General features: G+C 56.4%; 7 protein-coding genes across 7 annotated transcripts; 1 reads left to right on the top strand and 6 right to left on the bottom strand.

Moving 5' to 3' along the window:
* Nucleotides 1-167: 167 nt before the first annotated feature.
* Nucleotides 168-2,547, bottom strand: IUM83_01934 (protein phosphatase 2C 11; the record flags this gene model as incomplete). The annotated part of the gene is made up of 5 exons (XM_067925827.1): nucleotides 168-260; nucleotides 342-2,034; nucleotides 2,117-2,210; nucleotides 2,339-2,404; nucleotides 2,499-2,547. 5 exons carry the CDS (start codon nucleotides 2,545-2,547, stop codon nucleotides 168-170), a joined length of 1,995 nt encoding a protein of 664 aa, XP_067800662.1.
* Nucleotides 2,548-3,808: 1,261 nt separating this feature from the next.
* On the bottom strand, nucleotides 3,809-5,758 carry IUM83_01933 (uncharacterized protein; the record flags this gene model as incomplete). The annotated part of the gene is made up of 1 exon (XM_067925826.1): nucleotides 3,809-5,758. One exon carries the CDS (start codon nucleotides 5,756-5,758, stop codon nucleotides 3,809-3,811), a length of 1,950 nt encoding a protein of 649 aa, XP_067800701.1.
* A 1,245-nt stretch (nucleotides 5,759-7,003) lies between these two features.
* Nucleotides 7,004-11,848, bottom strand: IUM83_01932 (TKL/TKL-CCIN protein kinase; the record flags this gene model as incomplete). Its single annotated transcript, XM_067925825.1, has 2 exons — nucleotides 7,004-8,817; nucleotides 10,687-11,848. The coding sequence occupies 2 exons, from the start codon at nucleotides 11,846-11,848 to the stop codon at nucleotides 7,004-7,006; spliced, it is 2,976 nt and encodes a 991-aa protein (XP_067800909.1).
* Nucleotides 11,849-12,191: 343 nt separating this feature from the next.
* Nucleotides 12,192-12,434, bottom strand: IUM83_01931 (uncharacterized protein; the record flags this gene model as incomplete). The annotated part of the gene is made up of 1 exon (XM_067925824.1): nucleotides 12,192-12,434. One exon carries the CDS (start codon nucleotides 12,432-12,434, stop codon nucleotides 12,192-12,194), a length of 243 nt encoding a protein of 80 aa, XP_067800661.1.
* A 221-nt stretch (nucleotides 12,435-12,655) lies between these two features.
* Nucleotides 12,656-13,129, top strand: IUM83_01930 (Regulatory factor, effector binding domain; the record flags this gene model as incomplete). Its single annotated transcript, XM_067925823.1, has 1 exon — nucleotides 12,656-13,129. One exon carries the CDS (start codon nucleotides 12,656-12,658, stop codon nucleotides 13,127-13,129), a length of 474 nt encoding a protein of 157 aa, XP_067800908.1.
* Nucleotides 13,130-13,245: 116 nt separating this feature from the next.
* On the bottom strand, nucleotides 13,246-13,767 carry IUM83_01929 (uncharacterized protein; the record flags this gene model as incomplete). Its single annotated transcript, XM_067925822.1, has 1 exon — nucleotides 13,246-13,767. One exon carries the CDS (start codon nucleotides 13,765-13,767, stop codon nucleotides 13,246-13,248), a length of 522 nt encoding a protein of 173 aa, XP_067800954.1.
* Nucleotides 13,768-13,958: 191 nt separating this feature from the next.
* IUM83_01928 (uncharacterized protein) lies at nucleotides 13,959-14,906 on the bottom strand (the record flags this gene model as incomplete). The annotated part of the gene is made up of 1 exon (XM_067925821.1): nucleotides 13,959-14,906. The coding sequence occupies one exon, from the start codon at nucleotides 14,904-14,906 to the stop codon at nucleotides 13,959-13,961; it is 948 nt and encodes a 315-aa protein (XP_067800953.1).
* Between the last annotated feature and the right edge of the window lie 9,891 nt (nucleotides 14,907-24,797).

The following is a 24,797-nucleotide window of genomic DNA, read 5'->3' as shown; positions in this document are numbered from 1 at the left end:
CTATGTCCCCACCTCGCAGCGATACCGTCCGCCAGATTCCCCGTCCACCGCCTCTCCGTGCTGCTGAAGCACCGTAAGCGTTTATGCTTTTCCGCTTCAATGAGCCAGCACCAGAGAAAGTTTCAACGACCGCCGAGGGCACTGGCGGTGGCACTGCCAGCAATTAATCACTTGAGGTCCTTGGGCTCTTTGAACATCACTACGACACACGTCACGTTGTCCGTCGAGCGCTGATGGAAGATCGCGTACTCCACGATAGCCTGCACAATGAAGTCACAACAAATTAGCACAAAATGTTTTCCACTTGGTCAAGATGAAAGTTGCGTCGTCGACGAACGCACCTCCACTGCGCGCTGGACGTCATTGAGCTGCACGATCTTCTGGCGCATGAAGTCGACGGCCTCCTGGTCCTTGAGCACGTCGTACAGTCCGTCGCTGGCTAGCATGACGAACTCGCAGTCGTCTGTAAGCTCCGTGATCGTGATCTCGGGTGTGGGGATGACGAGCGGGCCCTTGAGAATGTCGTTCGGGTTGACCGGCAGCTCCTGCGAGTCGTAGTCGCTTCGCGGCTTGTCCGAGTCCGCGTCCTCGCTGGGGGGTTCCGGCAGGTCGAAGGTCTTGAAAGGCACGTCTCCGAACGCACGGGAGACCGCGAGCTCGCCCATGATACGTCCATGGATCACAAAGCCACCCGTGTCGCGGATTCGCTGGGCTTCGTCTGGCCGGCTGGGCTTGTGGTCGTTGGAGAGACGCTCCGCCTTGCCGCCGCGGCTCAGCACCGTCCGGGAGTCGCCCACGTTCGACACGAACATGTACTTGCCCGCAACAAACACCGTCGTTGCGGTACTTCCCGCCTGCGGGCGCTCCGACTCGTTCAGGAACTCCTCGTCCGTGCGCTCGAAGGCGTCGGTGAGCCGCTTGGTGATCATGGACTGCAGCTCCTCCTGCGACGTGCTCAGCAGCGTCTTGAGCTCCGTCTTCTTCATGTAGAACTCCTCGATGATGTTGTGGTGCAGCACGTCCCCCAAAAAGGCCGAGGCCTCCTCTCCTCCGTGGCCATCATACACGGCAAAGTACGACTGCGGGTGCATGCCCAGTCGACTGAGGCTCTCAATACACAGGTCCTGGATGACCGTGTGCGCGTCCTCCATGTGCTTCCTGGCGCCCATATCGGCGTGCGCGCCAAAGTCGAACCGGTTGACCGTCAAGCACGTCTGCGCGACCAGCAGGTCGTCGCCGATCTCCAGTCTGTAGGGCTCCTGGTAGCTGCCCACGAGCTTCATGAAGGTGCCGTTGGTCGAGTTGAGGTCCACCAAGTAAAACTGGTTGGTCAGTTCGTCGAACCAAATGGCCGCGTGCTTGCGGGACAGCTCTCCGTCCCCCGTGTGGATCTTGTTCTCCGCCGACCTGCCAATGCCCGCGCCCTCCCTGCCAATGGTGAAGTGCGAGCCGGCCAGCTTCCCGCTCAGCGCCGACACCTCGAGCGACTGCGACGGCTCGTGGAACGCCGTGACCAGGAAGTCCGACTTGCCCACGCGGAAGGACACGTGCGGCTCGAGCGGCCACTGCATCCTGTCCTCCGGCTCGTCCTCGTCCGCGCCGGCCCCGCACGGACTGAGGCGGACGAACGTGTCGCTCGAGTTGTCCCCGTTGGCCAGGTAGAACCGCCCCCCGCTGTAGAGCACGCGCGCGTGGTCCTTGCCAGCTAAAAGTTTGTCGGCTGGGATGCTGGCGGCGTTGTCGGCGCTGCGGCCGATGCCGCCGCCGTTAACGTCGAACCGGAAGCTCGTGACGGCGTCCTCCTCGGAGAACGCCGTCATTTTGAGCACCACGTGGGTCCACTTGAGCTCCTGGTAGGGCGGGAGGCCGTCCTCGTCCACTTCGTCTCCGTTAAGTAGTCCATTACTAATCGGGGGGGACGAGGTGGACGACCCCGATTTAGGCCCCGATTTAGTGGGTGAAGGAGGCGGCTCGACCGCGTTTTCGTTCACCGGCTCGGCCAGCGCCGTGTCATATTCTTCATGAGGGGTTTTGCTGCTCGGCGCGCTCTTGCTCTTGCTCTTGCTCTTGGGGCTTGTGCCGGTTGCCGCTGCTCCGCGTGCTGAAGCCGTTGGACAGCACCCCCGTGCTGCTCGTGTTGGAGCGCAGCAGGCGGTTCACGCCCGAGGTGCGCGCGCGCACGAAGGACGTCGCCTTGCGCGAGTCCGATTCTAGTTAGGAATATTTGCAAAATGGTTAGCACGAAAATTATTGGCCCCGTTTAGGCTAGTGCTAACGTTAGCACTAGCCTAAACTTTTCTTTGCGAGAAAAAGGGAATGCAGAGGTGTTGCCACGTACGTGGAGGTTCCAGCCGCAGCGTGGACGAGCGGCGGCGCTCGTGGTCGTTGTCGTGCTTCCTCGCCGCTGTCGGAGATAGAGAAGCACACGCAGCAAGGTTAGCACTAGCTTAACCGCCTTCCCTTATCCGGTTTAGAGACACTTGTTGCTGGCGGGCCACCTTTCATCTTGAGCGTCTGCACGTCCTGCCCCTGGCCGTGTCCCGACATGGTGAAAAAGATCTCGCGAGTGTCTCTAAAGTCCTGTTGTTGCCGCGTTTGCCGCGCCGCCCTGTCGCTCCTGCCTCTGTCTTTCTTTCGCTTTCTCTCCGCTGCGCTGTTGCCGCCGCGTTTAAGTGGTGCTAACCTCGCCGCGAGGCAATAGGGAGATGGAGAGCGGAGACTTGCGGGGGCTCGGCCGAGTCTCTGCCGCCGGCTCGAGAGGAAAAAAGATGGTACCGGCAGAAGCGGTACAGCAGCTGACGAGTCAGATATTAGGTCTCGCAGGTATATTTTAGACTGGCGCTTTGTATTAGCGAAAGCCGCGAAAGCAAAGGCAACATGATGGACCCGCCAGGTGGCGAGGTCGCCGCGTCGTGCGAGTGATGGCAAGCGCGTTTGCGGGCAGATACAGCAGGTTTGGATACCACATGGCCGAGGGCGGAGCTGCCAGAAGCTCCGCCCTGCCGAGCGATCAGAGAAGTGTTGCGTGGCTATTATATAAATTATACTAGAAGTTGATGGCCTCACGCTGTTTATGCGTTCGGAGCGTGACGTGCTACCAGCGCGAATGTTGAGGGAAACTTGTGGCCTCGTGTTGCACTCGTGCAACTTGATCTGTTCCGAAGGTCCCGAATGTCTCGCAGCTCTCAGTTGAAGTGTTGCACATGCATCACCGGGTGAAGGGAAGCAGAGAAACGGTGTTGTCTCGGCGTGTGTAGCTTGAACAATGCCCATGCAACCAGCACGTGGCGCCTCGACGAGTTCGAAACGTGTGGTAAAAGTTAGTGTGTAACTCGTACATAGTTACGGTAAATCGTCCCTGATAAGTTTTCACAACCGCTGTAGCCACCCTGGACTCCGAGCCACAAACTGATTGGATTAAAATTCAGATCCGGAGCAACATGGCTACATCAACTTGACCCTGGTCAACTTGACCCCATTGTTGCCTTTTTTGCTGCAGCGAACTCATAAATTAGTTTCCATTCATTCCGACGCTACTTACTCGAAGGGGACGATCGATTCTATCTCCACAACACCTGCTCCATCCATCCATCCGTCCACCAGCTACGTACACCAACCCAGTAGCTCCTGCCGCTTGTGTCTTGTTCACTCTCTTCCGTCAAGAGCTGAGCACGTCGCTGCCAATGCAGTGCGAATGATGCACCTCGCATCACCTCGCCGCCTTGAACTCCACCGGGCCAACTACACTGGGCGGGGCTTGGCACTTTACTTGGTGGGCTGGCTTGGCTGGCAGGCACGTAGGTCTCACCTAGTAGTACGACGAGTCCTTGGTGCGGTAGAACGAGGACGCGTCGCTATTGGTGCTGTCGCCTCGGCCACGCGGTGGGGCGCCACTCTCGTACTCGCTGAAGCCGCTGCTCTCGAAGCTCTTGTGGCCGGCGTAGCTCTGGTCGTAGCCGCTCTGGTTGTAGCCGCTCTGGTCGTAGCCGCTCTGGCTGGCCGCGAAGCTCTGGTCGTAGCCGCCCTTGCCGTTCACGTAGCTGCTGTCGTAATCGGTCGACACGCGGTACTCCGTGTACTCGGACTCGGCGAACTGGTTGTTGCCACGGTAGCCGCTGGCCGCCGCCGTGGAGCGCGTGTCGCTCGGGTGGAAGCCGGACTCCACCATGGACTGGTCCATGGCGCTCCCGTCGGTGCTCGAGCGGTTGCGGCCGGCGCTGTTCCAGTCGTTCTGCGTGCGTGACATGTCCTGGATCGAGTCGCCCTCGAAGTCGCTCTCCTCCTCTTCGGAGCCGGCCACGTCGTTCTCGCCGCCATGGCGCATGCCCGGATACTTGCTCACAACTTGGCTCACCGACGACGGGTCCGCGCTGTACGCGCTCTGGCTGTAGAACGACGACTCGCCCGCCGAGTACTGCGAGTACTGGCTGTCACCGTGGCTGTAGTTGGTCTGCGCCATGGGTGGCAGCGACGCGCCCGAGTGCGCGAGCTCGATCTGACTCTGCGGAGTCAGGTAGTCGTCGTTGTACTGGCCCGAGTGGCCCTGGCCGGGGTGTCCGTACGGGTCCTGGTCGTACTGGCCGCTGTGCTGCTGCTGGTTGTTGGGGTAGTAGTCGTCGTCGCTGTACTGCTGCATGGGGGACATGTTGTCGTTCTCGTGGTAGTTGGCGTTCAGCGTGGACGTCTGGGCCGTCCCCTTGCTCATGTCGTGGCGCGCCGTGCGGAAACCGGGGTCCATGTCGTCGTCTTCCTCGTCCTTGTTGGACGTCTTGATGTAGACGAACACGGCCACGAGCATCACGAGCGCCACGGCGCCTCCCATCATGAGGCCGAGCATTAGCGTGTTCGTTCTCGGCTTGCTGGAGTTCGCCGAGTCCGCCATGACAGAGGCAGCGGACGACGACCCCGAAGCCGACGATGAATTCGTCGACGAGCCCGACGAGGGGGTCGTGGTGGCGCCATCCGTCTGGTCGGTTTGGTTGGCCTGGTCGGTGCCTGAAGTTCCAGCGTCCGAGCTCTGCTTGGTCGAGTTGGACGACTTCGACTTCGAGGTCTTCTTGCTCGAGGCTGCCGACGAGTCCGAGCCCGAGGTAGAGTCCGACGAGTTCTTCTTGGTCTTCGTCGACTTGGACGTCTTGGACTTGGACGTCTTGGAGGACGCCGAGGAGTCCTCCGAGTTGGACTCAGTGGTCGATGCCGACTCGCCCGAGTTGCTGTCATCAGCAGTAGGGATTCCATCGGGCACGGGCGTCGTCTGCTGGAGGTACGGCGACCTGGTGAAGATCTTCTTCTTCTTCTTCTTGGTGGTGGTCGAGGCCCCCGATGCGTCCGTGGACTCGGCCGCTTCGTCCGACCCAGACTCGTCCGTAGACTCCAGTGCCGACTCGGTCGTGGACTCCGAGTCGGACGACTTCTTCTGGGTCGTCCCAGAGCTATCAGACAACCCCGTTTCGCTGTCGTCGCTGGTCACCGGCGGCGTTGTCCGCGGGGTTTTTGTCGTAGCGCGCGGCTTCTTCGTCGTCGCCGGCGTGTCGGTCGTCTCCGAGGAGTCCGAGGGCGCGTCCGTGATGGGGATCCACGTCCGCGTCGGCCGCTTGGCCGTGGGCGTCGGGGTGCGTATCACGGTCGGGTCCGAGCCCGAATCCGAGTCGGAGCCGTCCAAGTTGCTCTCCATCGTGTACACCTGCGCGTCCGCGACCGCGTGCATCAACGCGACCGCGACGAGCGCCAGCTTGAGCCAGCGGCGGTGGACTTGCATGGTCCCGGCGTAGAAATTCGCCACTCGCGCTCCGAATTCCGCGTGAACCTGCTGCTGCTGTACTGTGGTCGAGAGCCTGCTAGTCCTGCGTCCCAGCTAATCGCGATCAAGTCGGGTGGGCTGCGTTCCTGTCTTGAGTCAAGCGAGACTCTCCTATCGCTCGATCACGTCCGTCCCCGCCGCAACGCTGTCGTGTTGGCGGAATTGGTCTAGTGGGCGAATGTGGCACTGAGCCCCAGGGCCAGCAGGAGGAGAGTCAGATGTAGGGGCCTTGCGGCTGGGCGATGCCGTGCACAATGCGCGCTACGCTGCGACTCGCTTCTGCACGCCGGTGATCGGCCACCGCGATCGGCGAGCCCATCTGGGAGGCGAGAAAACCGCGCCGCGGAGCAATGCTCGACCCATTGCGCTGGCAAATACATGTTCACATGCACCGTTGGGCCCAGCCACGCAAAGCCTGGGGCGGAACGAAGACACATCGCGAGATGGAAATTCGATGCAGTTTGCTCCTTGCAGAGGCTGGCACTATGTCAACATGGCAGATAGGTTCGCGGACGTGGAGAATCAAGCGCGCTGGTCGTCAAACATCAAAACGGTGCAGTGTTCGAACACCATACTGGCGATACACCATGTCGATCCCTCCTCAAGTGAGACCACGCCACCCAGCCAAGTGTATTAACAGTACCACCTGCCGACGACGTTGTGGTGCCAGCTGCCCAGAGAGCAGCGTATGGCGTTCAGGCAGCGTAGGCAACAGCTCAGACGATGCGATTGATGTGGTGCCACAGTAGAGCACCATGGAGTTAGCAATGCATGCCATCACTGTTTTCTGCGTTGGTAGGACGGTGATGGCGACGGCGACGGCGCGGCCTCGGTCCCATCGCACGGCCAATATGTGGAAGCCTCGATTTGTCCACTCGAGCGGGTCGAGAGCCGCAAAGGACTGGAGATTTGCTCCCCGACCCTGCCGCGTTGTCGCCGTGACACATCCATGTGGTCTTCGAAGGCAGCCCGGCTCTGATGATGTTCGTTCACATGGCAACGATTGACTCGCCGTATTATGATACGGGCGATGCCGCGGACCGGAGAGGCGGAATCGCTGGCCTGGTAATGGTGTCGCTTTCTCGCTGACCTTCACCCGGCTACCGGCGTCGCGCTGCTGGATGAACTGAGTCGAATCTCGCCACCGGTTGATATGAAACACCTTACCATTGATACTCCTTCAGTAGCTGCAGTCGACGTCGACTAGCTCGTGACGGAGCCTCCGAACAATAGTTCGCGCATGTGCAGGCCAACCCCTCCGCGTTGTCGTCGCGCCTCCAGGTCTGCGAAGCGAGTGAGTCGTTGCACGACCACCGGGAGCTTGAGGCGCTGCTGAGGGTCGAAGCAGCACATTTGCCGGATGAGGTCCCAGTGCGCGTCGTCCTCGAAGCCCTTGGGTCTCGGAGGCAGCACGCCACGTCGGACGTGGAAGCGAACGGCTGCGTCGGGCATGCGCGAGCCCCACGGGAACTCGCCGCTCACAGCCTGCAGCACGCACATCCCGAACGAGAACACGTCGGACTCGAAGCTGGGTGGGCCACCAGCTAAACACTCCGGAGCCTTCCACCTCTGTGCGCCTACTATAGTTGAAGCAGTGCCGCGTTCCTGTTCGCTGGCGACGTAGCGGCGAATCGTGCTGAGTCCGAAGTCTGTGAGCTTGGCCGTCCCGTCAGCAGCCACGAGGATGTTGTCGCACTTGAGATCGCCGTGAACGATGCTGTGCTGGTGGAGATACTGCAACCCGAGCGCGGTCTGACGCAACTTCTGCCAGGCTTCGCAGCGCCGGTAGCTGGCCGCACTCTCCACGGAATACCCAGTACTTGACGTGTTCGACGTGCTCCGGCTGAAGCCACTGGCATTCCCGCTGGTCGTGGAGGTTGATCGGTCTCTGCTGTAGTTGCCGGCGCTGCCACTAACCTCGCCTCTGAACTCGAATCGATGGAGATACACGTCCAGACGTCCGTTGCTTGCATGTTCACACACGAAAAAAGGCTGGCCGCCGACGTGGCAACCCCCGTAGAGTTTGACCACGTAAGGGTGGTTGAGTCGGTACCAGATACTCAGCTCCCGGTAGAACACGACGCTCGACTGGGGTTCCGAATTGGTTTTCGCTGCAGTGAGATCGCTTTGCACAGGTACGAGCTTCTTGATGACAACTGGCGTACCGAGCCACTTCCCCATATGAACCGAAGCGAAGGCACCGTGGCCCAGGGACTCGTGGGGGTCGAACTCAACTTCGTAAGGCGGGATAAACCACTTCGGCGGGCGCCAGAGGTGAAAGTGGGCACCACCTGAATGTCCATCATCTTCGAACACTGCGGTAGCGTCGGACAATCGACGAGAAATGTCAGTGCATGCAGTGCCGATGGCTTCGACTTGAGCTGGCGTGTAACTCGAGCGGTGACGCGTGACTTCAAAGCGCAAGAATGCCAACATCTCTTCGCGATCGCGGGCATCCTTCAGCTCGTCAAGCAGCATTTCGAAAGCTTCTGGTTTAATCAGCGTCCATTCGAAGCATTCAGTTTGTCGGGCGCGCTTAGCGTACCATTGCCACTTCCAGTCGTGGATCTGCGAAGTCTCCGTCACCGAAAACGCTCGATACACGCGAAGTCTGTCCAGTAAGTCGTCGAGTTCCTTGTGGAACGAGAATTTATCCGAAGCACGCTGGCGAATTGCTGCGATCTGTGTGATGCGGTTTCCAGTGCGACTAGCATTAACGTGCGCTCGAAACTGCGTAAGCACTTCCGCGAAGTCGGATACGATATTCGGTAGGCAGCTGCTGTTATCGGTGTGGTCGCTTTCTTCACCTGCACATGCTTCGGCTGCGCACAGACGCTCGTAGATATCTTGAAGGCGCAATAAGATCTGCATGTTTAAGTCGTTTCCACTGCTCGCCTCAACGTTGGGAATAACGTCAATGTCTCCATCAGCGGGCTCGAGAATCCGTGAATTCAACGCCTCCAACACTTGGGAGATCGCCAAAGGTTCTGTTTCGGTCGGAAGCATGACATCCGCAACTGCAATCCCGTCGCCTACAGCGTCAGAATATTGAGCACCATTCCCTAAGCTCGTCCGTTCCTCAGTTTCACGTGAATGGTAGCTGTCGGACCGATCTCTGACTTGCGCTCTATTTGCCAAAGATCCGAGCTGCTGTACGACGTGGGAAATAGTTGGACGCAACTCCGGCTGCTGAGCACACATATTCCTCACAAGCTCACATGCGTCATGTCCTAGTTGTGCAGGTAGGCTCGATTCGCTGAGCAGATCTCCGTCATCCAGGCCCTCAAAACTTGCTGTAAATCCACGAGCCAATGCTTCAGCAATGATCGTACCAAAGCTGTAAATATCCGACGCCAAGGAGGGCGGTCCAGGCGCCAACTCACCGTTCCTGCGCTCCGGGGCCAGCCACTTTTCCACGTGTGTGCTTCCTTCTCCTGAGCAATCTTCCTCGGAATTTACCAAATAATTCTGAGGCAGTTGTCGATCACGCAACGGTACAAACTGGAGGCCGTTTAGCTTTGCCACTTCTCTGAAGGCGTTCTGTTCACGGGAAAATCGTCGCTCCTTCTTGATAAGTCGATTGTTGGAAAGTTTCTCTATAGCGACGACAATATTGTCGCAGCAAAGCTTCTTGTGCACGATATCACGTTCGTGTAGATACTGCAGTCCCAACGCAGCTTCGTAAAGTAATTGCCATAGATGTGGAGGCGACTTGGCGGTTGACCCGAACGCATTTCGATACCTCGTCAAGTATTCCTTCAATGACCCTCCTCGAGCACGCTCGAAGACGAAGAATGGCGTTGGACCCACATGGCATGCTCCAAACAGCTCGACAATATGCGGGTGCACGAGCTCGGACCAAACGTCAGCTTGCCGCAACACAACTTCGCATAGCTTCCTAGAGTTCTGGTGGTGGAAGAAATCACCTGCCTTTTGCACGGTAACGTGAACTCCTTCCCACCAACTTTCATCTCGAACCTCGTACGCCGGGATAAACCACTCTGGCGCCGAAAGCACCGTTGCCCCTACACGCTGAACGCATATATCGAAGGCCCGCACCATTAGCCCCAGCTGTACATCAGACAATGCATAGCGGAAATTGTCTAGCTCGTGCTTCATCAGCGTCATAGCCTCCATAGCCACTTCACATTTCAAAGCCGTAGCTGGATATTTTTCCAGATCATCGAGAAATTTATGGTACGATGCCACCAAATCTCCACAATCATACTCCCACTGCAGCTCCCAGTCCCCGACTGACCGATTCGAAGTCTTGTCGTTAGGGCTTAACTCAGGCATTAAGCTCTCATTATCGAACTCGACCAGTAAGGCATCAAGCTGATAGTGAATTTGCTGAATCTCGTCGGTGAAACGACGTGTGTAAGCAATTTTAAGCAGCTCACGCTGGTCGCCCGATGGCAGATAGTTTCTCGTGAGATAGCGCATGCTACGAATCAAGTGCTCTGTGCGTGTTTGCCAATTGTACTCCACGTTTTCTCCGTCGGCAAAGCTGAGGCCTTCGTCCCAGAGTCGAGCTAGCACCCGTTCGAGTCGGGCAAGCACACGAACACACATCAGAACCCCACCATAGTGGTGTTGACTAGCAGCACGAAGAGCAGTCCACACGTCCGGGGCATGTAACAGTAACTCTGGAAATTGCATGTCATTCCATGTGCGTTCGCGATCCGCCAGGTTCAATAATGCTCGCACCACAGAAGTCATATCCGGGCGATCATGTGGGTCAGAAGTCGTCATGCTGTGAATAAGGATCAAGACCGCGTCGTTCACTCCCCCAACACTCTCTTGATCTTCTCTGATGCTCGCTAAGCTTCCGGTGAAATCTTCAAACCCGCTCGACAAGTGAGATTCCATTACTTCGACAATCGCACCAGCAAATGCGAACACATCGTCCTCCATCGAAGACGTGGCATCGTCCTTATCCTCAGAACTGCCGAGTACCGGTTTGAGCTTCGCTTTTCCATCGCTCCCAATCAGCATGCATGCCGTACTAACTCCGCCGTGCACAATACCCGAACTGTGCAGGTGCTGGAGTGCGCGAGCCACTTCGAGAAGCCGCTTCCACAGCTTGCGGGGATGTTTTACGCTTTTCGCGTACTCCAGCATCGAAATGAACCCCCGCAACGACTCGAACACAAGAAACGGCATTTTTCCAACATGGCATGCTCCGTGCAGCGTCACAACGTGCGGATCCGCCACGCCATGCCATTTCTCGGCAAAACGGTGTGTACGTCGTGTCTCCAAACCCTCCGCCTCCGTATCCGTCACAAACTCCAGCGTGACCTGAAGTCCGTTCCACTCGCCTTCCACACGCTCGAATCCACCCTCCCCCTCGTCCACAACCCGCACCTCATATCTCGGCACGAACCACCTTGGCACCGCTGCAACTTGCCCGTCGCCAACTCTCGCCACCTTCACGACCGCATGGTCCAGCAGCTCCTTCTCTTCCATCGGCATCAACTCTGCATCTGCATCTTCTAACTTCCTCCGTTCATACACGAGCGACGTGAGCAGCTCGCCCCTCTCGCTCTCCCCCATCGCTGCCAATTCCCTCTCCAGCCCTTCCTCCCCGTCTAAAAACTCTTCAAAAACCAAAATCTGCTGCCGGTAATCCTCGCGCCAGCTCTCCTGCCACTCGCTCTTGCCCTCCGCCAGCGCGTCTACCTGCAGGTGCATCCAGTGCACCTCCCTGCTCTTGCTGGGGGCCTGCAGCAGCGACTGCAGCAGCCCGTTTTTAGGCAACATTTCACTATTATGCTCTTCTACGGCGTCTATCTCTTCGGTCGCCCCGACCAGCTCCTGCAGCTGCAGCAGCAGCGCGTCGAGCGCCGTCTCCTGGTGGCGGCGGCGGCTCACGACCGCCAAAAAGTCCCATTCGTCGTCGGAAGCAGACCCATTTCCGTCTCTCGGGGCGTGGAGAGCTTCATGCAGCGCTGCCAGGCGAGGAACGAGGCTGCGAGAGACCACGTGGACGCCGCCATCGCACGCAGAGCGCAGGCGCGACAGTACGTGCACGTGCGGCTCTGGTGTCATGGCTGCAGAGTCGACTAACACGCGGGTCTGCGACTGGCTACGAAGCACTTCAAGTTTTTATATATGTGGAGAAACGATTTGGATACATCAGCACGTGTGACGTGTGAGAGCACGAGATTGTGAAGAGTTGTGTAGACTACATTACCTTCATGTCTTAATTATGGGGTCACATTCAGTACAACTCATTGAAATGGATACAGGACCGAAGGCGTCGATGGAGTCGGTCGAGATGGAGATGTTTGTCTTGGTGGCATGCAAAGTGTTGAGCGTCGCGAGAGTGAATTGATGTGCTGGAATGTACTCGGCTACTTGTCGTCCCAGTTGGCAGCTGGTGGTGGCGACGTTACCACATCATGAGCAAGTGGAGCAGCAGCGGCGGCGAGCCCTCGTCAGGAGGAAGCTGCTGCTCTTGCGGCGTCTGCGGCGTCCTCGAGTCGACCAGCTGCATGTCGTCGTTGAAGTGCTGGAACTCGCAGGAGCCGTCGCAGCCGCAGTGTCCCGCCCATCGTCGCTCGTGGGATCCCTGGGTGGCCATTGTCGGCTGCACGGTAGTGACGTTAACCGAGTTCGCGTTGCTGTGCTCCATCTACTGCAGCCTTTGACCGAACGAGGTTGGCTTGGCGTGGGTTGAAGCGAGTTTGCAAGTGGCAGGCTCGCCGGCTTTAGAACGCGAATCTCCGCCGGCACATCTCGCGCCAACTCGACAGACTCGAGAGCTTTTGGCGGCAGTCTGCAAGAAAACCAGTATCCACATCGCTGGAGAGACGCCCGGGCAGTGCGACCAACGCCGCAGCAGCACCACTGAACATGGAGACGCAGGCTCCGACGATCAAGAGCTTGCCGGCGGTGCGCGTGCTTTCGCTGCGCTCCGTGCTGCCGAACTACCGAGCTCAGGGAGATCTGTGGCAGAAGCTCTTCGCCTTCGCGCAGACGCACGGCGTTGCGGTCACGGGGCCGACGTTCGCCATCAACTTCACGCATGGCAGCAGACAGACCGACGTGGAGGTCGAGGTGTGTCTCCCCATCGCGGGCGACGCCCAAGCGCCGGACGAAGCTCCGTTCAGCGTTCGCGACGTGCCGGCGGTGCCTCGAGCCGCTGTGATGGTGTACGTTGGCCCGTGCGAGGGCTACTTCTCGGCCTACCAAACCTTTTTCGGCTGGATCGGAGCGGAGAAGCTCACGCCGACTGGGCCCTCGAGGGAGGTGTATGTGAAGAGACCGACGGGCAACGAAGAGCAGGACAAGGAGAGCGTGACGGAGATACAGCTCCCCGTCGCCTGAGCGAGCGACTTGCGGAGGCTCACGAAGCGCCCGGAGATCTCCAAGAGTAGGCACGAAGACAACGCACTCGTTTCCAATTCATCCATGGGCTTAACGAACACGCTCGGCTGCTCACCTTATGCAACTGGTTGCTGGATCTCCGTCACGAAGGAGTCCTCGCTGACGTCCTCGTGGTTCATGCGCAGGTAAACTTCGCGTACGGGCGCGTTCGGCTGGAGGCCCTGCTGGCCGATCCACTCGAAGAGCTTTGAGTAGGAAGGGTTCAGCGCATCGTACGACCCCAGGTGAACGGCCGACGCAGCTCGTGGCACGGCGGGCAGCACCCGAACTGATATCGAAGGCGTCGAGGACGCGCTTTCATCCACCTGGGCGTCCGTGGCGATGGGGAGGCACACCTCGGCGTCGACATCTTTCTCCTTGTAGCCCTGGTCGTAGTAGATCGTAAGGCACGGCCCGGCGATAGCGATCCCCTGCGACCTGGTGAAGGCGAGAACTTGGTCCCACAGCGTTCGCTGCGCGCGGTAGTTCGGGATCACGGCACGCAGTGCCACCACGCGCACTTCCGGCAGAGTCTTTATCGCCGGGGGCTTACCAGCAGCCTCGACGGCAGCGGCGGCGACAGCGTCACACTCCGACATCTTCACGAAGGGGTCGAGAGGCTGGCTGAGAAGTCACGAAGATTTCGTTGTGCCAGTATGACAATGTGGTTGTCTGATACGGAGAGGCCATCGAGCAAGGGCATTTTCATGTACAGCTTTCGCGTTAACGTTTTCATAACTAAGGCCAACCCCGCAGTCGGGGCGGGTTATACTTGCACCTCAATTCCACTTCACTCCAGTCGAGCACGCTTGCTCTTGTCTCGCTCATTACGGTCGCGAGTTCGCTTGTTGCGGCGGCCTTGCTGGGCGCGCTGAGGCCTGCGCAGCAACCACACCGCCACTTGGTCGTGGCCCCCTCTGGCTGCGAGCTGGACAGCGGTGTGGAAGTTGTGCGAGTGCTCGTCGTCGTACGCGAGTTCCCGGGCGTTCTCGTGCAACCACTTAACCACTGAGAGTTGACCGCTACTGGCTGCTACAAGCATCGCTTGCAGGGCGTCTGCCTCACTACCGTGGAGATACAGCCATGCCACCACCGGCAGATGCCCGTGCTCTGCGGCTTTGAGGATCGCAGTGTGGGCATCGTCACGGCGTCCATGGCGATGGAGCCACTTGACGACCCTGAGTTTGTTGCGCGCGGCAGCCCCGACCATGGCCTCGCTTGTGCACGGTTCGGACCCGTAGCGGTGCAGCCAGCGGAGGACTGAGACGTGGCCACACTGGGCGGCCAGCGTGAAGGTCGTCGGACTGTACCCCTCGACGCAGTTGGCAAATAGCCATACGACTGCGTCGAGGTGCCCGTGCTGCGCGGCGCGGTCGATGGGGCTGAGGCACCCCGCTCGCAGATTAGAGAAATCCGCCGGGTTGTGCTGTACGAGCCACTGCAGCACGTGAATATGGCCCGCCATCGCGGCGACGTGGACGGCCAGTTTCTGGGCCCCCCTCAAGCTCCGGCCGTAGACGTACTCGAGGGCGCGCTCGGACGCTCCGCGCGAGCAGGCATCCAGCAGCGCGTTCTCCTGAGTGGAGAAGGAGTCCAGAAACCCGTCGATACGTTTCTCCACATACTTCAGCACGCCGCCCCCAATTGCCACGCACTCACGGCTGACCACCCTCGCAGCTGTCAGGACAGGGAGTTCATTATTGACGTCCTGCCTTTCAGCCGATATCGACGTGGACATTATTGAGGGTCCACAGAGATACCAGGATACGGAACCCAACGACCTCTCTCTTGAATGTATTTATGACTCCTACCCACTCACTAGGCCTTGCGTAACTTACAACCTAGTCTTGGCGTCACAGGAATCGCTTGGATAGCAAACCTTGTGAGCCGAAGAAGAAGGTCAGCGCCCGACACGGAGAATTGGAGAATGACAAAACAGTTCGCTGCGCGCCGGTGAAGCAAGACATGACGTCATGATGAAGCCAGCGATGACACGACGTGGATGCGCGACGCACGCAAGATGAAATAGAGCAGTTCTAAGTTGAAGTTGCTGACTTCAACTACCATCATTTGCAGAAAGATATCCTGAGTGTTGGTGCAATTACGGATATAAAATAACAATTAAAACAGCAATTGCACATTGAAACGAAATTGTACACCTGTTGACAAGACTATTTGTGGAGGACTATTTATACCCCTATTCAGAAATAATAGGAAACATACAGTGCACGCCAAATGATTAGGACCCCCATTTTCGGCCGATATTTCGGCTTCTACTACGTATTAGGGACTGCTACTTGGATATGTTGTTTCTAGCGTACACACGAAGAGGCTACTTGTGTTAACATATTAGATTTCGACGACCGTGATGGTGCTACCATAGGGTTCGGCGGCAACGACAAATTAAAGTACCACACCCTGCTCCTGAAAAACAAAAATAGAGGTTTTACGCGAATCCATACACACTTCTATATTAAAAATAGTACTAGTAAGGCCACCCTTCTCCTTGATGACAGCTAGGCAGCGGTGAGACATGGACTCCACGAGCTTGAGAAACGACTCTTGCTCGATGGAATCTCATGCAACCTGAATAGGTACAGGCGGCCGTGGGCGTACGCCCGAGCTGCCATAGCCGACCACACGTTCTCGATAGTCGGGGGATCTGGCTGGCCACACCATAGTGCTGACCTCCATTTCCTGCACGAACTGCATCGATTCACACCTCGCGTGAATCGACGCGTTATCTTGTTGGAATAGGAAGTCAACACCGTGCTTAGCATGAGCAAACGGTAGCATATTCTCAGGCACAGTGTAAATGTAGTTACCAGAATTCTGGCATCCCCTCAGGAGTGCCAACTTGCTATTGCCCTCCGCGCTGAACGCGCCCCACACCATGACACTCCCACAGTCAGTTGTGCTCCGCACGTAGGATTGCGCCGGGCGGCACGTCGCGCCAGTAGAACTTGAACCTATCAGGGCCATCAAGGTTGAACATTTTTTCGTAAGAAAATATATATGGACATAACAGGTTGTTAACACCCCTAAAATAAATAGATAAATAAATAAATAAAGCGTACCAGGGTTTAACATATGGGTTTCAGCCCAGTCAATTATTGCCGCCTTGCGGGCAGCCAGGAGGGGGAGTGTGCGGCTCGTATTGGTGTACACCAAGTGGTTCACACGTTGCAAAACCCGCTGCACCGTTCGCACGGAAGCGTTGAACCAGACCTTCATCTTCAGCTCCACCGCGAAGTGATCGCCGCTTGTAACCGTGCTGACAAGCAGCCGCACCTCTCCGTCGGTGCGAACTGCCTCCCGGACCTTGCGTTGTCGTCGCTGCCGTTGTCGGTCGCCGGTCCGCGCTCTGCCTTGATCGCTGGACGCACACAGGTGCGTGAACGACGGGTGTAGTGGGTCAAACTTGACTCACTACTTTAGCTTACACGTTGCGCTACGTGTATGAGGAAGCGTAAGTACTTATTAATTACTTGAGTTAATTATATTTGAATACACAAATATAATTTAAATCAGATAAGACTCCAAGTGACTTAGATTAGGTAAAATGAGAACTGTATTTGCTTGTAAATTCATCTTCCTCCTAAACCTGCTAAAACTGTTTATCATCTATGAAAGGGATTGACAGTGGCTGGCTGTCAGAGCCCGACCAATATGCACGTCTCTAATTGGTAGAAAGATGCTGCTTTCTACCAATAGGATCTTTGGGTAGGTGTGGACCACTCATTGTGGTGGCCCACTTCAATGTATCCATTGGTGTGGCTTACACCAAGGTGAGGAAGAATCTAAAACTTTTAATAGATATCTTATCTGTTAAAATCACAAGTGGCTTGCAGCCACTTGTACGTGTAACCCCGTTACACAGCGGAAGCGAGTGTGGTATCACTCTCAGTTCGCGAACGCTTCGAACTCGAAGCGTCCGATTCGTCCCCTTCACGCGGGCGAATGTTCTTAGCGTGGGGGTCGAGCGATTCGCTCAACACTGAGTCTCTGCGCTTTGAGGACGAGTCCTTCTCGCCCTCCATGTCTTCGTCGTCGTCGTCGAAGTCGACGACGTCGCCATACTTCGCCTTCTGGCGTTCGAAGTAGTCATCGATGGAGAGATGACTCTCCACCGCCTTCGGGTTCTTCTTCTCTTGGGGCGCGCTCATCGTTGAATGAGCGCGGGTTTCTTCTCCAAACGCGGAGAATTGACGAATGGTCAATTCCAAAAGATTGACGTGCGGGGACCCCGCGCGTCTAACCTTAAGGGGGGATGGTGTAACGGGGTTACACGTACAAGTGGCTGCAAGCCACTTGTGAATTTAACAGATAGGTTATCTGTTAAACGTTTTCTATACTTCCTCACATTGGTGTAAGACACACCAATGGATACATTGAAGTGGACCACCACAGTGAGTGGTCCACACCTACCCAAAGATCCTATTGGTAGAAAGCAGCATCTTTCTACCAATTAGAGACGTGCATATTGGTCGGGCTCTGACAGCCAGCCACTGTCAATCCCTTTCATAGATGATAAACAGTTTTAGCAGGTTTAGGAGGAAGATGAATTTACAAGCAAATACAGTTCTCATTTTACCTAATCTAAGTCACTTGGAGTCTTATCTGATTTAACTTATATTTGTGTATTCAAATATAATTAACCTAAGTAATTACTAAGTACCTACGCTTCCTCATACACGTTGCGCAACGTGTAAGCAAAAGTAGTGAGTCAAGTTAGACCCACTACACCTGGTAGCACTTTGTAGTCCGTCCAACGACCGACTGCTTGACATTCGTACGAGGTGTACGAACGCGGAGCCGAGAACCCCATGAGCACGGAGGTGCCCATGGAGAGCTCCAACACGCCTGCAACGCATGTTGCACGCGCCAACTGCCCCCACCTGTCTGACCCAGAGTGGGAATCCCTCCAACGACTGTCAACAGTCATTGGAGAAGCGGCGATAGCTACAATGCTGCGTACGCTATCGCCGACGGAGCAACATGGTGTTGCTCTGGGGTTCATCATGAAGGAGCAGCGTGACGCTGCTTCCTCAGTGACGGCGTCGTCAGGGACGACACCGCGTGCTCAACCATTAAAGTTGAGCGTAAGCAATTACGTGGGAAGAGAGGGCGAGCCTCTCCTCCGATGGCTTGTCGAACTCGACACAGCCATAGCGGCTCGACGCATCGTCGACCCGCTGTCGAAGGTCGCGTTCGCCATGTCCTGCCTTGGCGGACGCGCAAGGAGTTGGGCGTATGGACGCCGACTCTCCGATCCTACGTGCTTCAGCACGTACGAAGTGCTCAAAGAGGAGCTCAAACAAGCGTTTGAGCCCCCGCAAAACGAGTTCCGGTCGAGGGCGGAGTTCCTCGACCTTCAGCAGGGTAAGCATGACGTTCATGCTTACGCGCAGCGCGCACGATATTTGGTATCGAATATCGTGACTAATCCGATTGACGAGGCGACCAAGGTCGTCACGTTCATGAAGGGGCTTAGAGATGGGCCTGTGAAGACCTATCTGTGACGAGGTCCGAGCCAATTCTTGGCCAGGACCCATCAGTCAGAGGCCCAAACCCTACCACGTACCGGCCACATGTCACTTGGAACGTGGATATTTCTTGATCCAAGTCTGGTTTTTGTACATACTTCAAGTTGTGCTGGCTACATCTGGAAACTGAGCTCTGCGAACGTTGAGTTGCGGCGACCCCAGATCCCCAGGTCTGAGATTTGAATTCGGTCTGGAGTCTGAGGTCTGAGAATTGCTCTAGAGACCACAGATCTGAGGTTCCAGGCCTTGGATTGGGCTCTGGGTGACGAATTGAGCCCTGGCCTTCTGGGTCTGTGATTTGAAGTCCCATGGTTGCTTAAGTCTCAGACCTCAGGTCTCAGATTGGTGATCTCACAGTTTGGAATGCCCGGAGTTCTGAGACCTGAGAGTGGTGGCAAAAGTCTGAGACTTTGTGATTTAGAGTTCGGTCTGAGGTTTGCCTGTGGACCAGACCCTGAGATGTGCAGTCTGGGGTCTGGGAAGAGGGCGTGGCGTGCGGCGTCTGATTTCATCTCGGCTTTGGGGTGCCACGACTGAGATATGGAGTCAACATCGTAATTTTGCCCCCAGCTCAGATTCCCAGACTCAGAGTCCCAGAAGTTGAACCAAAACTGAGACTCGTCAAATTGGTTGGACAGCCGGGGTATGGAATCAACATCGTAATTTTGCCCCCAGCTCAGATTCCCGGCCTCAGAGTCCCAGAATTCGAGCCAGAATTGAGACATGTCAAATCGGTTGGACAGCCGGGGTATGGAATCAACATCGTATTTTTGCCCCCAGCTCAGGTTTTCAGCCCGGCAGTCCCTCAACTTGTGCCAAAACTGAGACACGGTGATTGTGGGCGCAAGTTGGTGTCTGGATGCACGATGTTCGTGAGGATAAGTGGCAACTGGTGAAAGACAGCTGACGCTCCAAGCCTAGGACGTGACTAAAAGCCTACGGCGTGCCTGCAGGGCCTGAAGTGCGACTTCGTGGTCTCGCCTATGAAGTGGGTACACAGCGATGGCTACATTGCCGGTCTGGGAGCTGCGGTAGTTGCTCTTTGGAGTTGGCGGTTGCCGCTTGGAAGGTCACTCTGAAGGGTCGCCCCGTTGTGGCTTTTCGGCCCCTGGTGTCGGGCACACAAGATTCGGCCTGACCAGTCGCCTATGGATTTGGGCCAACGGGAGCCGCAGAATCTTGGCGTCATCCTGATTACACACTGATTTGTACCCAGAGTAATCAGTGTAATCAGGTGATGACAGACCAAGTCCGCCCAATCCCGGCCACAAGATCCTGGCGTAATCAGGATATCACTGATTTGCACCCAGGTGTAATCAGTGTAATCAAGTGATGACTGACACAGACAGGCCAATGGAAGGGCCGACGCGCATTCACGGGCGCCGCCAAGCCAGTAGCTTAGTGGGTGTCTCACCCTTGTTCAAGGTGTACCCAGGAGATGTTTGCACCCTTACTTGATAGGCCCTTTGTATGTGCATGTGCATGATAATAATCAGAGTTTGTTTTGCCCCGAAGACCGCAAGCTGCGGAGTTCGTCTTGCGCCGACGGGCGTGTTGCTACACAGGGACCAAGTCCCTGGCCCCGGCGGCGCGCGCAAGGTCAAGTGGAGTCGCTACGAGTGTTCTACGGTCAAGCTCAGCTAACTCCAAATAAATTCAAGTTCAACAACCAAGCCTTTTCGTGTTTCGGCCCGGTTTGCCTTCGTTGTTGTATTTCCACACGCGGGACATTGGTTTTGCTGGTTTTCGTGCTGGTTGGCTGGTTTCCTGGCGGTGCTTCATATTTTCGGGCGGAAGGTGCTCCGCTCTGAGGTTTCGGCAGAGCAACACCTGGGATAGTGGTTTCTGGGGTTGCTGGTGGTATCCGTGTGGCGCGAATAGTCTGGGATAGTGGTTCCCAGCTTCGCTGTGTCGCCTACATCAAGGCGTGGTGCGCGGAAGTCCCAGGGTGCAGAGCGAGAACCCTGGATCAAGGCAGGCTCAGACCGAGCCAACTCTCGGGGCCACTCTGGTCTGAGGGGCGAGTGAAGACCGTTGTGCGGCTCTCAGTCTGAGCCGCCGGAGGAAGTGTTAGACTGGAAGCGACTCGAAGCCGGAGTCGCTGAGCAAGGAGGAGGCTGTTAAGGCCCAGAGTCCAAGGGCCTGAGAAGAGAAGTGGACTAAGTGTGTGTGGAGTGAACGTGTTTATATTCAAGAAAACGGGGCACAGCGGACTCAGCACGTGCGTACAAGGGCCTTCCAAGCAAGGAGCAAGCTTCGTCTGGGGGCATCTGGGAACTGTCGAGTTCGGAGGCAGCTGGTGTGGCCGACGCAAGTCTGGGCCCACAGCGTAGCCTTAGGAAGAACCAAGTCAAGGGATTGCAAGAGTGAGGAACACACGCCTCACCCAGCTTGGGATCTGAGATCTAATCTCAGATTCTGAGTTGAGTGGTCTGAGATCGAGGTCTAGCCGCGAGGCTATTCCCTGATTTTGGAGCCCGCATCGCCACAGCTGGTGCGCGTGCCCGGATCAGGAAACGACTTTGGTGACGGACGTGTGCAAGTCATGTCGACTGCTCCCGACTCGAAAGTTTCCAAGACAAGTGGTGAGATGCCTGAGTCTTCGCTTCGGCGAAGTCTCAGAGTTGCTGGTTTGCCGGCTGAAGTAATGACGGAAAATGCTGGGACGCCCAGATCCAGGAAGTCGGAAAGGGTCCCAGAAAGTGATGATCTGAGCGTATCTGCTGAGGAAGAAGCTGAGATGAGTGCTGAACCTGAAGCTGCGCCCAAAACTGAGGATGCCGAGCCGCCGCCCAGCTCGCCTGTGAAGAAGCAAGCTGAGACTGGTCGAGAATCGGATCCAAGACAAGATGTTCCGAGAAATGATGGTCCGAGTCTGGGATTACCACCAGCGAGTCACAGTTCGACATATCGAGGAAGTTTCTCAGCTGAGATGACCACTGCTCAAGCGCCGAGTCTCAGCCCAGAGCCAACTACTGGGAGTAATCCCGGTAGCCAAGCCGAGGGTGGTGCGCTCAGCCTTTTGGGTAAGCGCGAGCTACATCTGAGAACGAAAAGTGTTTCTGGGGCCGGGACGACCCCTACAAGGCTGAGTTATGCGCCTGGTGTCACACTTCCCAGCTATGCAAGTGGTGGCGGTGCTTGGTCAAGTACTCTGTGGCCTGAGCAGAGAACCACTCGCAGATTGCAATGTGTGCCTGAGGGAGAAGCTGAGACTTGGGCTCTAGCCCCACTCCCAGAGATGACTGACGAAGAAATGCTGAGCTATGCACGATCCCAGTTTGAGATGTGGATGGGAGTCCCAGCTGAGACTGTTCACCCGGTCGACATCGCGTACAACCTGTGTCACGGTGGTTACGACCTGTGGGGATTCATCAAAGCTGCTGAGTCGACCGGTCGACACTTGTTTTCTGTGACCCGGTCGCCTGCCGCTAGGTGGTTGAACGTGTTTCGAGCTGAGCGACGGCGACTCCCAGTCATCTCAGACCTGAGAGCTGTGAAAGTTTCGCTGAAATTGCTTCCACCGATTGCCTGCGTGGCGCTCTTGCAGACTATGCTCTGGGAAGCTGGGTATGAATTTGTGAACCGAGTCCCAGCTTGGCCCAGCTTGGATGAAGTGTCTGGGGTCCCAGATTCTCGGGTCCGAGTTGAGATCGAGCGAATCGCTCATTTCCTCGGCATTGAGCTGGCGACTTGGAAATCTGTGGTTGGTACTACAGCATACTATGTTCGACAAACCTCAGATTCTCTTCAGACCCAGTCTGCCGCTCAGGGATCTGATACCCAACTCGGATTCCCAGTTGATCGAGATGGAGATGTGGCTATGGGTGAGGATGCCCAGCTTTTCCTTGGCCCAGAAGTGGTAATGCGTCTTCAGCTGACTGGTCTTCGGCCGAGAAGCCCAGCTTCGAGCTTGGATGAAGAACCAATTCTGCAAGAAACCCCAGCTGAGCCATGAACCGGCTGAGATTCCGCTGCCCTCGTTACGCTCAGATCCTTCGATCCCCTCAACATCTCTGCTATCCTGGCACGGGTCTGGGAGTGATTCGGATGCTATGCGAAGTGCAAGATCGGGCACAGTTCCAAGTGTGGTTGGTGCAAAAGCTGGTTCTGATGCCTCCATGGCTGGGAATGACCAAGGGACGGACCTGTCTGGATTAAGTTCCTCGGGATCGTCTCTGATGTCTTTCTCAGATTATGGTGTTGGAGCTGGAACGTTTGGACCCACTTCAGGTGCAACGGTGATGATGGGATCTGTGACCTCAGCCGCGCGGAGTAATTTCCCAGCTGTAATGGTCTCAGTTACACCCCAGACTACTTCAGCCTCAGCTCGGTCTGAGACTGGGACGGCCAGGGACGCGAACCCCTCGCAAGTACCATTGCCTGGCACACCAGAATCTGAGAAGGACGCTCTCAGCGGCATGAATGATGCGGAACCTCAGAGAACTGTGACCCCATCTGTGAAGCCGACCTGGGAAATTCGTCAGACCCCGCAATATGTTTTTCCGAAAATTTCTCAGCCTCCTGTGACTGACACTGAACTGGAGAGTGTGTATCAACGCGAGATAGCCCGAGTCCGAGCTGAGGCGGAAGCCAGAATTGCTGCGGCTCAGGCAAGACGAGCTGAGCTCGAGGCTGAGCTGAGAACTTTACTTGTGGAGCAAGGAGCCGAGACGATTGATCACCGCTCTCAGCAGTACATTCCCCAAACAAGTTTAAACTCAGCTCCCAAATCTCAGAAGTCAGAGCAACAACTTCAGTTGGAAGCACTCGAGCGGTTGGCCAAGCAGAGGGCTGAGGAGGAGTCTCAGAAACGCAAGGAAGACGAAACCCGAGCTCGGTATCTCTTGGGTGTGCAACAAAGTCTCAGAGAAGCTGAGGATCGAGCTCGGCAGGCTGAGCGGAAGAGAGCTGAGGAAGCTGAAGCGAGCCGCATTCGAGCCGAATACGAATCCGAGCTGAGAATGATGAATGAGAAATATGCCCAAGCTCAGATCGACCACAGGAAGGCAGTGGCGATCCAAGAAGAGAAAATCCGCCGCTTCCAAGTGGCTCAAGACCAGCTTCGCCAAACTGCTGTTTCTCGATCTCAGCCTGAGACCCCAGCTCAGATTATCCCAGCCATCCCGGTTACATCTCAGACTCCTGGAGACTCTGTGACGGCCCAGCTTGCTCAGCTGACGAGTATTGTGCAACAATTGGTAACAGCCAGTCAAAGCAAGCCAAGTTCAGCTGGGAAAGCCCAGGCTTCAACCAGGACCAAGACTTCTGAGACCAAATCTGAGACCAAGTCTGAGATGAAGTCAGGCTCAGCGTCTCGCCGAAGTCAGAAATCTCGGACGTCGCCGCCAGAAGGCCCAGATGATAGCGGATCTGAGTCAGACGATTCCAGCTCAAGTGACTCTTCTCAGGATGAGCTCGAAAATCAGTTTGGAGCTGTGGCCCAGTCCAAGAGTGCTGATCCCAGCTCTGGAACTCGAGTGGTAGTCCAAGCGATGATTCCCCATGATGCTCTGGAAAAGTTCAATGAATATGCACCCCTGGAGGACCGAGTCAACTGGTGGGAGCGTTTCATGTACTATGCTACCATGGCACCCTGGGATGAACGAACTCGGATTGTCCAGCTTCGTATGAGACTCTCAGGTTCTCTGAACGACTGGTGTACTCAGCTCTCAGATGATGTCCGCTCAGACTGGAAACAGCTTTCACACGTTTTCAAGAAGGAATGGTGCCGAAGCATTGGTTCCAAGGCTGAGCGGTACTACGAGATGAGGATCCGAGACCGAGAGACCCCAGAATGTTCTTCTACCGCCTCAACCGTGCTGCGAAGAAGGCCAACATCGCTTATCTGAAGCCAACCCCAGACCGTGAAGCGCATATTAGGCGCTTCATCAAAGCTGTGGGTGATTCTCGGCTGAGAACCACTCTGCAAGGTCAGAAGTTTGACACGCTGAGCGAGTTGGAGGAGACTTTGAAACGTATTGAAGCTCTGCAGCGAGATGAAAGCCGGGATGCTCAGCAAAAGCGAAGCCCATCCCAGACTGTGCAGTTTGGCAGGTTTAAGCCTCAGCAACGACGAGCTG

Source organism: Phytophthora cinnamomi, assembly GCF_018691715.1.
Source record: "Phytophthora cinnamomi strain GKB4 chromosome Unknown Contig0, whole genome shotgun sequence".
Classification (NCBI taxonomy): domain Eukaryota; phylum Oomycota; class Peronosporomycetes; order Peronosporales; family Peronosporaceae; genus Phytophthora; species Phytophthora cinnamomi.
The sequence above is the reverse complement of the archived record's forward strand: the minus strand, read 5'-3'. Positions and strand labels throughout refer to the sequence as shown.